At 35.2% G+C, this 15068-nt stretch overlaps 2 protein-coding genes across 2 annotated transcripts; both read right to left on the bottom strand.

The window, feature by feature from the left end:
* Positions 1-736: 736 nt before the first annotated feature.
* Positions 737-8509, bottom strand: LOC145641590 (cellulose synthase A catalytic subunit 1 [UDP-forming]-like). The gene is made up of 14 exons (XM_081692442.1): positions 8207-8509; positions 6976-7171; positions 6676-6854; positions 5897-6017; positions 5604-5796; positions 5103-5369; positions 4596-4941; positions 4151-4288; positions 3943-4068; positions 3465-3677; positions 3106-3370; positions 2745-2941; positions 1906-2256; positions 737-1771 (listed from the first exon to the last, which is right to left on the bottom strand). The coding sequence occupies exons 1-14, from the start codon at positions 8285-8287 to the stop codon at positions 1184-1186; spliced, it is 3261 nt and encodes a 1086-aa protein (XP_081548568.1). The 5' UTR covers positions 8288-8509; the 3' UTR covers positions 737-1183.
* Positions 8510-13068: 4559 nt separating this feature from the next.
* Positions 13069-14758, bottom strand: LOC145642606 (uncharacterized). Its single transcript, XM_081693799.1, has 7 exons — positions 14701-14758; positions 14470-14614; positions 14191-14354; positions 13922-14012; positions 13729-13860; positions 13427-13535; positions 13069-13260 (listed from the first exon to the last, which is right to left on the bottom strand). Exons 1-7 carry the CDS (start codon positions 14756-14758, stop codon positions 13069-13071), a joined length of 891 nt encoding a protein of 296 aa, XP_081549925.1.
* Between the last annotated feature and the right edge of the window lie 310 nt (positions 14759-15068).

Genomic DNA, 15068 nt, shown 5'->3' with positions numbered 1-15068 from the left:
ACAAATTATGAGTTAAGAATTTTTTTAATAGCTATATAAATATTCTTGTAAAATATATATCAAATCTTTTTTATTTTAAGTAGTTTTATCGTATAAGATTAGAGAATTATTTTTGTAAATAAATTTTGTTTCTTTAATTGAATTTTATTCAAAAAAAAAAAAAAAAAAAAACTAAGGACACACCAGAAAATGACACGTGTCATTGTTGGTGTGTCTTTTTGTATATAGTTATTGTTATTGATTGGTTAAATAAAAGAAATACGAGGAAATCAGTTTCTAATCAGGTAAACAGTTTTCTACTTGTAGAAAAAAAAAATTACCGTAGTGATTCTTTTTTAACAAAAAAAAATCTCTAAAAAGGTGTTTTTTTGAAAAATTAAAAATGGTGTTTGAAAAGGGTTTTTCTTACAAATCTAATACGTAGTATATAATTGCAGAGTCGTTTTCACGAGAATCCTCCAAAATCCCAATACTCAACTCATGCATTTTTTTTTTTTAAGAAAAAAATAACTTTTTTCTTTGAAAATAAGTAACATGATCTATAACAAATACGAGTACAAAATACTTTGTGTATGATTTTTTATTATGTATTGAGGTAATTGTAAATTTAATTAAATAGGACAATTATACATTTGAGGTACAATCATCATGATTAAAAAAAAAAAAAGTTTGTTTTGTTTTTAATATGATCATCCAAGACTTGTTTCACTAATACAAATATTAGAATATACGATCATTTGATGCACAAATACGTGCGAACATGTACGTATTATATAATAATAATGGTTCAAAAAGAATAGTACATTTTAAGTATGTTTTCTTTACAAATCATAAATTATAAAAAAAAAAATTAAAGCTAATCGTACATAAATAACAACAAACTGAGACATGAATTTCACTTTCACAGTCTCACAGATGTACTTGTAACTGTTGCAAGACCAAAGTGTCACTGACTATCAAAAAATACAAGCAACTCAGAGCTACACTAAAACATCGTGAAGCTACTAAACAAAGATGCACTTTGGTCCCTTTGATTTCCTTTTAACTAGCACAAGGAACAACATTGTCACGTCTTTTCGTGCTTTAATCCGAAGGTCCGGCATATGACTTGGTATTTACACAAAAGCTGAGATTTTGAACCAAAAAGCGGTTGCCTAGTGAACCTTATAACTTAGAAGGCAATCTAGCAATTAATACCACATTGATTACCAGCAGCAGCCTTCTCGGCATCAGTGGTGAATGGATTGATCCGAACCCAGAGCAAGGAGAAGATGGAAGCAAGAAGAACGGACCAAACGATAACAATGGTAGGTGTCCTGTTTTGACGACCCAAGAGACCCTTGAGGAAGGGATACAAATGGGCAATCACCCAGAAGGAGAAGAAGAGTTTCCCAAAGAGAGGACCCCATGATTGGTAACCACTGTTGATGGCATAAGAAACACCCGCCACAACACCAACCAAGTTCACGATCAGGACGGTGGTGGGAGGAATGAGAAGTGATGTCCATTTAAATATGTAAAGTTCAGCAAAATCACCATCTTCATCGGCTGCCTTGGAAGTAACAGTAAAGTTGGTGTCAATACCGGCGAGCACCTTCAGCAAACCCTGGAAGACGGCAAACAGATGGGCTGATGTGCCTCCAATAACCCAGAACTGCTCGTTTCTCCACCAGTCTTCGATGGAAACTCCACTCCATCTAAGCTCAAGAATACCGGTAGCAGCAATGGACATAAAAAGCATGATAAACAACACACTAGCAAAGTTGCTTAGCTGCAAGAAGACACAAGAAATTATTTCAGAATCAACATTTAAAATACTAAGTAAACATTTTGACATGTTCTACTTCATATATTTATTGACAGAACTCCAATTTATTTAGTCCAAAAAGTGGAAACAATACTTACCGTGGGAATGATAAATTTATTTGTCAAAAGACAGATAGCAGGCAAAATACAGTAGGCGATAAGTGGAATAGACGTCAGTGGATAGACGACAGTGTTGATGTATGCCAATCTCTCCAAGAATCTCAACCTCCCCTTGTAACCGTACCATACAGGACAATGTCTGCTAAGCATAATCTCAATAGACCCCAGAGCCCATCGAAGTACTTGATTCAAACGATCAGAAAGATTGAGGGGAGCAGAACCCTTAAAGGCTGGTCTGGTAGGCATGCAGTAGATAGAAATCCAGCCACGAGCATGCATCTTAAATCCAGTCAAAATATCTTCTGTGACGGAACCATAAATCCACCCAATCTGGATAATAAACATTATTATGCAACATAAGCTTTTCATTTATTTAAACCAAAAAAAAAAAAAAAAAACATCTTTCCACAATGAAATTGCTCATGTAGAAAAATCATGTCAAATTTAAAAAAATAGTCCTTTGTCCGCAAGTTTCACTAGATAATCCATATGTTTATTTGTCAACAAACAACCAACCTTTTATCTTTTAATTGAAAGGCTTTATTGATACCCAAATGAGTGAATGACAAAGATGAACTTACAAAACAACTGGGGATTAAAAATACACCACCTTTTCATTTTAACAAAATAAACAGTTTGTGGGATCTTAATATCTTATAGCGTCAAAGAGTGAGGAAAATAAATTAAGGTGGATAAACCAAGACAAGGGGTAGTTCTGTGAATATTGGTATAACAAGGGGCTGTTATAGACAGATTTCCTGAAATGCGTAAATTTTCAAATTTTTTCCTATTGCAATGAAGGTTTCTACTTTGCTCACCTCTTTACCCCATTCTGATTTGTCCTCGTATCCACAACTAATAACATGGATGGCTTCTTTCAGCAGTGTTGCAGGATTTGTTGTAGGAGGAATGCCTCCCATTTCCATGAAGGTGGCTGCAATGAACACTGGTGACTGACCAAATCGCTTCTCTAATCTCTTCTGAGACATAAGCAGAGACTTCTCATCCTCATAGCCTGTCCAACAAGAAATCAGTGAATTATTTACCTCTTTAGACCACAATAGCAATAGCACCATCCAACAATAATGTTTACTCTTTAGCTCTTACTATTTAGCCACAAGCACAACACTAAAAGAGTAACGGCAATAGAGAGCAAAAAAAATGCATATATATATTTACCTTCAACACCCTCTTCGATGTCTTCCATGTTGAAAATTGGTATGGAAGATTCACTTCTTTTGGGTCCCCTCTTCTTATCCGTGTACTTTTTGTTACCACTCTTCCCCTTCTTTCTTGATCCAAAACAGTTTTTGATGATGAAATTTGGTTCCAAATCCTCTTCACTTAATACTGGATCATACCCATAGAGTGCTTGTCTGTTGAAACAACATCCAGTACCCACATACACTGGCCCTTGGATGCCGTCCTGCCCTTTCATATTGATCTGCAAAATACAAGGACAAAAACTATTCAATATTTGATACAACTAGGAGACAGGTCTACAACAATATTTTCAGTATTAGAGAATGGATACATACATCAAAAAACACGATATTTCTGTTAGCATATCGATCGTGCAAATCTATGCCATCAAATCTTTGAGGGAATTGCACATAGCAGACTTTCTTCCCAAGAGCAGGATCCATCATGAAACACATGGCTTCTTTAAGACATTTGCTGTTGTTGAAGTAGTGATCACAATCGACATTCAACATATATGCGCCATTGGTCAGTACTGCAGAAACACGAATCTGCAGAATCCAGTAAAACTTTTAGTTTAACTCAAATAGTCGCTAATAATAGAGAAATTATAACTTTTCCAAAAATAATGATCAAGCAAATATGACAAGGACAAGTGCAAGCTAAGACATCAGGCATCACAGAATTAAAGTTTAGGAAACCACATCAAATGTGATGAAGTGTCAAATAATACATGAGTAATAAAGAGTAAATACTGCACATTATTTAAAAAAAAAAAAAAAAAAAAAGGGTGGGAAGATTGAAGCGTATACGAACCAAAGCATTCATGGCACCAGCTTTCTTGTGATGTTGGAAACCAGGTCTCTTCTCACGGGAAACATAGACTAAACGCGGCAGTTCATTTCCATCCATGTCAAGGCCTCCACTGTGGCCTAAAAACACCTGTAAAACCAAGGATTGTTAGATCATGAAGGCAAGCAAATAAACGAGAAAAAGTGCAGTAACTAAAAAATAATGATTTTACCTGAATCATTCCTGGATGGTCCCTGGGGTTATTTCCAGGCCAGGCTGTTCCATCTTGCATTGTCCATCCTTCTTCAGGCACCTTCTGTGCTTTGGCAACAAGGGCATTGATGCGGACCTTAAATTCTTCATACTCCCTCTGCATTTAAAAGGGCAACAATCATTACTCTCCAGAGATTGATCAGTGATGGACAGTAGGCCATTTCAAAACCTAACAAGCAGTGGGAAGGCTTGGAGCACTAGCCGAAAGCAGGCTCATTTTATAGAGTATTAAAAAAAAAAAAAAATTGCTCAAAAAGGTCCAACCAACTAGTCTGGGCCTTAAATGGGCTGGTTTACAAAGCAGTATCTTTTAGAATAAGCCCATGACCCAACAGTACAACCCGAGCCTCAACCGAGTACTAGACAAAAATATCTTAAATAAACACAAAATATATGATTGTTACCTTCATTGATCTACGCTCCTTGACAAAAGATGGCTGAATTTTGTCTTTTAAGTAATCGATCTTCTGTTGAAAATAAAATTCTGGAGCCCTTGGCTCAATATTGAACTTCTTACAGAATGGAACCCATTTCCTGGCAAACTCAGCAGTCTCAGAAAGACCTTCAAATGTCAGCATAGCAGACCCATCATCTGAAACGTAGCAAGAAACTTTGTCGACTGGGTAGTCCACTGCTAGAATGGACAGCACAGTGTTAGCTGTAATGATAGGCGGCTCTTTCAGAGGATCCACAGTACTGACAAACACATCAATAGGAGCTAACTGTGATGGCTCTCCTTCGCGGTCATGCCTAGCAAAGTACGCATAATTTTCAAGATCAGTCTTGTCCTAATGACCACAAAATAACAATAATTTGCCAATCCAAAAATCAATAAAGATAAATATTTCAAAATGTTCACAAGTGACGACACCAACAACACATACAGGAGAAAGATAGCAATGCAAACTGACCTGAATGCAAGCCTGTCAAGGTATGTCTCACGGTTGATAGGATACCATTTTGGAAACTGATCCAAAATCCATGACATTGCGAACCAGATCTCACAGATAACTGATGTGAGCCACAGAGGATATGCATCCTTCACAGGATGGGTTATACGATATTGCAAGAAGAAGGCTAAGATGATCAGCCGAAGAACAATCACAGCTCGATAAGGAGTGAGATGCGATGAAGGGATAGGGACAATGCGACTCATTGGTTGACGCACATCATCAGCCCTGCAAAAGAAAAAATAAGGTTTCATTTCCCATGTTCCAACTCAGGACAAGCATGATCTAAGACCAAGCCTTTGTCACCATTTGGTGTAAGTAGAGCATAAAATTAGAGCACATGGGATCTCAGGAAAACATTTTAATGCAAACCTCTTAAACAGTCCCCTCCCCTCCCCGCCCCAAAAAAAGATAAAAATAAAAATAAAAAAGAGAGCAGAAAAGCACAGGACAGATGCTCACATCTGGAGTTCTTCACCATTTGAACCAGAGCCTTCCATGTCACCACCTCCTTTTCCTTCTGAATATCGATTCCCCATGTGAGTCATATTTTTCTCCTGCTTGAGTTTCCAACTTTCAACTCTTTCCTTCCAGTCCACACTACCAAGCCCATATGAATTCAAGTCCTTTGAAGGGTCCACAATTCTCACAGGAACTGTCACAACAAAATTTAAGGCATTAGTATCAAGTATAACATACAAAATGAAAAATACTGACATTTGTACCAATACAGCAGTATGAGTAACAAAGATTACCTGGTTGGGATGGATCAATGTAAGGAAGTGAGTGGTTACCACGCTTCTCAGGACCTATAGGACCTGATGTGCTTCTCACAGATTGATTGTCAGGTGTGGCACTCGGGATCTCCCCAGAAACCTGAGACAAAAACAAAATTGAATTCAGTAAGCAGCTAGTTTTCCAGCCATAAACAGTAACCAAAATTCACCCAACAGATAACTAGCGTGGAGATACTCTATAAGTACATTGTCGAGCACATCCAATATGAATAGAAAAAGGTCCTAGGGCTGATGGTGATCAAAAGGATAATATCATATATATTCAGAAACAAGTAACATATTAAATAGAATATATATAATTTAAAATTTGGTCCAAACTACTTACAAGTCAAAAAGAGAATCACCATAGAGATATCACATCACCCGACAGTGAAACATCAAAGTCACTGAAACCCCATATTTACCAGAATAACATTGAAAAGTATGCAGTAGCTAATAAGTAACTGCATTTCACATCGCAATCATCAAACTAAATATTTGCACCATCAATTTCTAGCAAAGAATCACTAATTTCTCATACAGCAGTATATTAAAGCTTCTCGTTAAAAAGGTATGCTTTCAGACATAATTCCAAGGTGCCTCATTCAGAAGACTAAATACGAGCTTATTTCCCAACCACTGTATAGCAATTAATACAGACCAGTTGGAAACCAAACGATAATTTGCAAGACTCACATAACAAGCCTTATCCAATAATTAAAATAGAAAAGAGCTTGAATAGAAATTGCATCACTTACCACTTGACCATTGGTAAGGAGAGGAATTGGCTGAGATCCATGTCTAGAAGATGAGGAGAGGTCTACATCTTCTCCCTGCCATTCATTTCTAGCCTTGCTGGTTCCCCTAGTATAATTGAATTCATTCTCCAAATCATCAACATCATCCTCCTCATCATCTCCTTCCACTCGAGGACTCCCTGATGCAAAACTCATGTTAACAATTATTTTCCAGTGCTAAACAGGCAGAGTTTGATAAAATAAATGAAGAATTAGTGATAGTCAGAAAGATATAAAGTATATAAGCTAAAACAAGCAAACCTTTTTGTCTCTTGTATCGAGTCTTGCACTGGGGGCAACACTGATTTCCATCTTTTCTTTCATACTCATAACAAGGCCTACAAACTGGAAAAGCACATTCGTTGCAAGCAACAAAGACACCACCATTTGAAGTAACTCCCACAGTATCCCCACAGATCTGACAGATTTGGCCATCCAAATTCTTCAAAGGTTTGGACTGCAATTTACAAAAATAAAAAAAAAATAAAAAATAAAAACAACACTCGTCAAATGGCTATAAATTACAAAGCAGACTGCTGATCACAATGCACAAGGCTCACATCAACAGCTAGAAATTGAAATACTTGACTAGACAATAGAATATAATGACACATTTGCAATGGAAACAATCTCAAATAAATCTTTCAACATGCATCCTGCTCCAATTCAATACAACATTTTCAATCAATCTACACCATTTTACATGACACTCATTAATTCTTAGTAATACAAAGTAATATAGATAAAGACACAAACTTTCTAATCCAATTGTTATTGACATGATCATAAACGAAATTTATAATCTACGATCCCACAAAGAAGTTTATCATCTAATTAACCCGAACAATCAAGCATCAGAACTCTGATCACTTGCTGCAGCACGAAATCACACACAACAACCATCTAATTAACCCGAACAATCAAGCATCAGAACTCTGATCACTTGCAGCAGCACGAAATCACACACAACAACCATCTAATTAACCCGATCAATCAAGCATCAGAACTCTAATCACTCGCTGCAGCACGAAGTCCCACACAACAATCGATTAAAGCACAAATCCCACTCAAACTGCCCAATTACTATCAAGAACTATCAGTATAAACAACCAAAATCACTTCATTGAAGTTGAAACCTAAGTACCTAAAGTCTAGCTCATTTGATCCCATGATCAGAATTGAGCTATGAACAGTAAATTACTACAGTATCACTCCTCAAAAACACTAATTAATTTCAAATTCGGTCAATTTCAGACATCATAAACTCACTATTACATCAATTATCAATTAATCTGAATCGCCAATAAACAATTCACAACCTTCAATAATCAAACCAGATCAAACCATTGATTCAATCAATCAGCATAGATCTAATAATTATAATAAAAACAGAAATGTAAATCTAAATTACTTTTATAATAATAAAAAATTACAAAGATGCAAAATCTTGAACAGATCAAATCAAGATTAAATTTTGACTACGAAAACTCACCCCACTATCAGTACTATCATGCCGAATCCTAACAAGTTCATTCCTATTGTAAGATCCAGCCACCATACCACCAGCCTCCATTGTTAAGCTATGAAATTCTGAGCAAATTCAACCCAAAATGAAGCTGAATTTTTGTGGGTGAGGGGTATTTTGGGGAGATCTGAAATGGGTATTTGCTCAATTTGTAAGAAACCCAAACAAATGAAAAGGGTAATATCAAATCATATCGATATCCCCTGTTTCTTCGCCTCCCTTTTGATTTTCTCTCTCCTCCCCTACTCTTCTCAAGTACACAACACTTTCTCTATTAAGTGGGCTTATATTAGTTTAATGTGTCTGCTCCTAATTGCATTACTTAAATCAATTATGATTGTAATAATGCAATATCATTACTTAATTGTATTTTGACTTGAGTGATTTTTAAGGCTGAAATCAAGTATTTGTCGGTGTAGTAGTTTATAAAGGTCACAAACTCACAATTCGACTTTTACTATTTGTGTTGTTTTTTTATTTACTGAATTCTAATACATTGTAATAAATTCATTTTATTAAAAATTATAAAATATGTAAAATACGAGTACTATTATTATAATGAGGTTTGATCCTAGGGTGAAAGAGGTTTGATCCTATACCTAACACTAAAGTAATTTAAAGTTGTTGCATACTTCATCTAAAAAAAAGGTTTCTTAATACCAATTATTTATTTCTTCTTACCTTAAAAAAAAATAAAAAAATACATCTACCATGTTACATATAGGGTCTGTTTATTTAAGCTTAATTTTAGGTTAGTTTAATTCATTTCAGCTCCAATCAGTTTAGTTCTACTAAGCTCTTAATTTCCTTTTTTAATAAAATATTAATTTCAGTTGTATTCATTTTAATTCAGTTCAGCTCCAATCAATTCAGTTTAGGTCCAATCAGTGTGAATAGTCCCTTAAGCTTAGTGTTTATACGGGAAAATAACATCTTCACAATATTGAAACGTCATTTTAATAATCAAGTTGATTATATGCAAAATTCTAACGCTTAGGGGTTTTTAAAATCCAAAAAGGTAATACTAGTATTTTTTTTTTTTTTTTTTTAGGAAATATTGCTTTCATTTTAGTTCTATGTGTATTGATTATTTATACTCCGTAAATATAATTGTTCAACATTCAATAAAACTTTTGGAGCTTTGTACTACATACCCTGGTCCAAAAAACATTACTACATACTCTTTTCATCCCTTTTTGTTTGTTCCAAATGGATGGAAGTTACTTTTTGAATTGTTGGTTGAAATGAGTTAACTAGAATGAGTACTTTAAATGTAATGGCTGGGAGAATAAAATTGTAGTCTCAATAGCTAAAAAAAAATAAAATAAAGTATAGACAAACTTAAAATACGAGTAACGAACTAAAATAAAAGGATAAGTATTTAGGGTCTGTTCTCATACGCTTATTTTCAGTTCAGTTCAGTTCAGTTCAACTATTAATTTCCTTCTCTGATAAAATATTCATTTCATTTCAATTTAGTTCAATTCAGCTAAGCTCAGTTCAATTCAATTCAATTCAGTTCAATTCAGCTGATTTCAGTCAATGAGAATAGGCCCTTAAAAATAATGCTATTCATAAAATTACTCCTAATAAAATGAATGCAATTTGTGATACTTGTATTTTCCATGTTTATGGAAAATTAAAAAAAATATGGGAGACAGTCTGTACTTGGAGAAAATGTAGAGTGTCGGTAGAGTCTAGTAATAGGAAAGCCCAAAAGACAAAAATGCCTTGTCGGTGGAAATCGCTTGTTTGGTGGACTTGAACATATTTGTTCGCTACTTGATATCTATAATGAATTTACAACATTACCCTTATAGAAGTTGAAAGTTTGATCTTTGAAAATTCGGATGTCGCTGTCAAATAGCTGTTTCCAGTGAGGGTATTTTCGTCTGAAAAGGCAAGTTTAAGTACGTAATAGTTGGGTTGTATAGATACTTCCAACTGACGCCAACGTAGTAAGTAGCGTATGTCAAAATGGGAGCATAACTCTAGATCACTCTTTTACTTTCCTTTTTTTTCTTTTTTTTTTGTTTTTACTTATTAAATGTTTATTTAAATTAATTAATTTGGGTGAAATATGTTAAATTAGTCTATTTTAATTAGGAAAAATTAGAAAAAATAATCCCAACTTTCATCAATTTTCATATAATAATCCCAACTTTGGATTATACTGGAATAATCCGAACTTTAGGGGTAGTTCTTTTTCTTCAATCCTAAACCGGTCAACCAAAGTCAATGACCTGATATTACAAGTTATATGCCACGTGTCAAAATGCAATTGGTCCAAAAAAAGAAAAATAAAAAAAAAACTAGCAAACCCTTATCCCCCTTCCTGACCCCCGTAACCACCACCACCTCCTGCCACCGTAACCTCTCCCTTCCCCTGCTCCAACCGTGCGCCTCTTTCACCTCCAACCCCAGGTGCCGGTGTCGTGACCCACCTCCACCCCCAATCCCCTCCTTTCCCGATTTGGTTTTCGGCCCTCCATAACCGAAAATCTCTTTAAACCCCCTCCATCCATTCGAAACACCCTCAAAACCTCTCCCCCACTCCCGAAAACCCCCAACAACCATCTCCTCACCGTCGAAAACCCCCTCCAACCATTCGAAACACCGTCAAAACACCCTCAAAGCGAATTGGATGGAAGTTTTCAAGGGTTTTTATAGGTGGTTGCGTGGGGATCGGATTCGGGGAGGGGACTGTGGCTAAGGGGAAGCGCCGGAGCGGCGAGTCTAGTGGTGGGGTAGGGACGAAGGTTCGACAACTGGGTGGCTGGGCTATGGTGGTGGCGGGTTGCCGAAGTTGTTCTCAGGGTGGTTGGGGTTTTCGCAGGCTGGGTAATTTTTTTTTTTAAAAATTTTTTTTTATCCAATTGCTGTACGACACGTGTCATTTTATTTAAAAAAAAAGAAAAAACCCATTGAACCGGTAACCAGTATTTGGGATTGAAGAAAAAGAACTACCCCCAAAGTTCGGATTATTCCAGTATAATTCAAAGTTGGGATTATTCTATGAAAATTGATGAAAGTTGGAATTATTTTTTCTAAATTTTTCTTTTAATTATTGTAATTAAACTTGTGTATTTTAATGATAAAAAAACTCAAAACACAGTTAAGCTATGACAAATAAATTCTTAAACCCAACTTTGAAGTCCAATGCACATCATATCTAGTACTCTCTAGTTCATTTGGAAGAGGAGGGAGAAAATGGAGATATTTAAAAACACAAAGTCTCTCAAAACCTACAACTTTTCAAGTCAAACGTCTCTAAACATATTTACCGTACATTACTTTTAGGATAGTTTACACTTTTTCACTTTGTTCTATTCACTTGCCCGGTATCTCATAAGTTTAAAATTTACTCCGTAATAAATTTTAAAACATTTTGGTCAAACTTAAATTATTTTTACTCATTTAATATTGTATTTGCTTTTTAAATTTTATTGATTAGAAGTTAAGAAGTCATTTTAAGTAGAGCTGTCAATTCGGGTAAATGGGTCGGGTTTGAGTCGGGTTAGTGTGGGTCGGGTCATCTCGGGTCGGGTCAATACGGGTTAATGTCGGGACCTATGCGGGTCAGGTTCGGGTTGGGTCATGCATGAGTCGGGTCACGTCGGGTCATACATCTTATCGGGTTTGGGTCGGGTTTAGGTCGGATCAATAAAAGGTCGGGTTACATTCGGGTCGGGTGAAAAACAGGTCGGGTTACATTCGGGTTTTTACGGGTTTAAACGAGTTAGGGTCCTATCCGGGTTCGAATCGGGTTCGGTTCAAGTCAATTATTTACGGGTTATAATCAGGTCGGGTCATTATCGGGTTCGAGTCGGGTTCGGTTCAAGTCAATAATTTGCGGGTTATAATCAAGTTGGGTCATATTCAAGTCGGGTCATTCTCGGGTTCGAGTCGGGTTCGGTTCAAGTCAATAAAATTAAATTTTTTTTTTTAAAGCTCCAAATCAAATTGCATAATTTAAAACATTTAAAAAAATATATTAAAATAAACAAGTGAATACTAACCTTTGAAAAAAAAATATAAGTAGTTATATGGAAGTTTATTTACGGGTTATAATCTTATGTATTTGTTAACGTCGAATCTCTATTGTAGATGTCGTATGACTTTTAATTAATGAAATGTTTTTGCTATTAAAAAAAAAAAGTTTATTTATAAGATAAATTTAGAAAAAAAAATACATTTGGCTGATTTAATTAGACAAAATCACTATCTTTCAAAAAAAAATAAAAAATTAGACAAAATCACTATCACCGATTCACCTCACTCTGCCTCAAATACGTTTAAAAAACATTGATAGCTCAGAGAGTCACAGCTCTACTCTAATACTCTATCACCTCATGTCCTCATATAGCTCATTGCTCATATAGGAAGTTGAAGATAAGTGTGCTAAACATATTTTTATTCCTTATAAAAAAAACACATGACTATTAATGGAGTACATATCGCTTTTGGGCTTTGGCGTCCCTTCTTAATTGTGTATTGTTTTTTTTTTTCTTTTTCTAATAGTACTCCTATATTAATTAGCCTCACAATATGAATTTCAAAATCACAAACCAACATCGGAAGTCAATTTGCCAAAAAACAAAAGACTAAAAAATCTTGAAACTGCCTCATAGTACGTGTAGAAAGTAGACTACTATGAATTTGAAACTACAATTGAAAGTCACATACTTCAAGTTCATTAAAATGTAGTACATGATAATTTACTAAGATATGCTTTGAACATGCATGCTAAAAATGCTGCCATAACAAGTCGCATCAGTTGCTTCATTCGCTCATTGAACATACTAAAAAATGTCGGACGACATCCATTACTAGTACTCCTCGTCCTCCTGCTCCTGCTCCTTGGCATACTCTATGTCCTTCAGCACAAACATCTTCTCGACACAAACTTCAACGATCATAGCATCATCTACCAAGTAACCCTTCGACGAATCATGTAGATCACTGAGAAATAAAGGCTGGGTACCCCCAACTGTCATCACTTGCAGAAAACCAGTTATAACCTGCAAGATCAAATAAGGAAACTAAATTAAGTATTTCAGATTGAGGACTGTAACTAAAATTAGACATTCTGCATATACTCTCAGTTTCTCACAGTATAATGATCTTACAGAGTTTTATGTGATTTTCTCCTTCGCGTTGATTTTCCAAGTCAAGAAAATATTCAACATACAGTTTGTTACCATGAGTTAGCTCAGAGATGTTGTCTAACTGCAGAAACAATGAGAGGTATTCTCCATTCACATTGCGGTCCCCTTTCTTGCATACAGCCAGTTTCCTAGTAAAAATACAGGGAAGATGAATCAGAATTGAAGTTGCAATTTAAAGTGAGAATTTCCTGTTCTAAGGTAATTAAGCTACAACTAGTAAGTCTTGCAATGATATTTTCTACCTTTTTTTTTTTTTTTCATTAAATGAGATTTTAATAACTTGTCATGCTAACTCGGAAATGATAGGTACATTATACAGACCATGACCATCCACCCAAACAGAATACAGGAGAAGATAACGGATCAATCGACAATGAGAAATTTTCGATTCTCCAAGTATAGCTCTTGACAAACTCTGCTTCCACAATCGACATAGTAGATATCTTGACATGACTGTTTATGACAAGAACCTCAGCACCAAATACACAACAATGAACAATCATCCACCAAAAACCCATAATCCGCGTCATTGAATGTAGAAATCGGAAGAAATTTAGGGACTCCCCATGTATCTTTCAAAGCATGGTATCGCTTCTCTCTTACATCTACATCAAGATCAACATTCATTGCAACTTATATATCAATTTTTTAGAAAAAAATTGAGATGAATTAATATGAAATTTCCACAAACACTAGTTTATTTTTCAAAAAAAAATGTGATTGGTGTGATAAACAAGTTAGAATATGTAACATAAATATTTGGTTTTGAGTAAGAATCCAAACCTAAGACAGAGAGATAGGCATTCCTTAGGTGATCATAAACGAAAAGGCGAAGCACCACATCGACAAAGCTACCAGAGGTGAGTTTATCAGCCAATGTCACATACAGCGAGACGTGTTCGTCTCCTTGTTCTAGCTTTTTTCCCTTGGGGCGTACAGACAGAACCCTGAGGCAAATATAAACACCACCATATATAATAAAAAATAGTACAAAATATACTATTAGTCCTTAACATACTAATAGATGGAGATATAAGCCTAATTAAATCGAGTATAACTCACCATCTATAGCCTCCTGCACTAAATTCTAATGATTTGAAATGATCTTCGTTTAATTTAAAAATAGATGCATCTTGAATTGCTGAAAATGAATCAATTTTGAGAATGCAATGTGCTGGTGGTTTTTCTGTCATTAGTCTTACAACTTCTGCAAAATAAAAAATGCACTGAATATTACTCGTATCATCACTAAACGAACAAGTATATATACAAGTTTCAGCATGATATAAATACCTCCATCTTCGTCCATAAGAGGTTCATTGCGTTTCAAAGGGAGGAATTTCTCTTCCATTTTGATCACAATATGACAACACGACAAATTCAGAAGTGTGGATTTAAAATTGTATGTAGCACAGCTTCAAGCTAAAATTAATTTGTATTATTTGATATAATGTACATGCTGAAATATGCACTAGGTATATATAATGGTGCTATAAGTTGGAATGTGCCCTTTATTTTTACTTTGTTGTTTGAAATGAAGAGATAATTAATAAAGGATCATTTTCCAAGTTTCTTGAAACTTTCCAGTTTCTCTTAAGCATGTTTAGTTACCTGACTGTTCTTCTCATACTTGAACACTACTCCCAGTAAAAGTTATTTCT

Source organism: Chenopodium album, chromosome 8, assembly GCF_948465745.1.
Source record: "Chenopodium album chromosome 8, dcCheAlbu1.1, whole genome shotgun sequence".
In the NCBI taxonomy this organism is placed as follows: Eukaryota; Viridiplantae; Streptophyta; class Magnoliopsida; order Caryophyllales; family Amaranthaceae; genus Chenopodium; species Chenopodium album.
The sequence above is the reverse complement of the archived record's forward strand: the minus strand, read 5'-3'. Positions and strand labels throughout refer to the sequence as shown.

Excerpts from the sequence above, each read along its gene's own strand:
- LOC145641590 (XM_081692442.1), bottom strand. The coding sequence starts at position 8,287 with ATGGAGGCTGGTGGTATGGTGGCTGGATCTTACAATAGGAATGAACTT. Across the intron at positions 6,018-6,675 it reads TCCTTACCAATGGTCAAGTG|GTTTCTGGGGAGATCCCGAG; the intron begins GTAAGTGATGCA and ends TTTTTGTCTCAG. Across the intron at positions 5,797-5,896 it reads CATTGATCCATCCCAACCAG|TTCCTGTGAGAATTGTGGAC; the intron begins GTAATCTTTGTT and ends TTGTTGTGACAG.
- LOC145642606 (XM_081693799.1), bottom strand. The coding sequence starts at position 14,758 with ATGGAAGAGAAATTCCTCCCTTTGAAACGCAATGAACCTCTTATGGAC. Across the intron at positions 14,615-14,700 it reads TCTTATGGACGAAGATGGAG|AAGTTGTAAGACTAATGACA; the intron begins GTATTTATATCA and ends TTTATTTTGCAG. Across the intron at positions 13,536-13,728 it reads TGTTTGGGTGGATGGTCATG|GAAACTGGCTGTATGCAAGA; the intron begins GTCTGTATAATG and ends TATTTTTACTAG.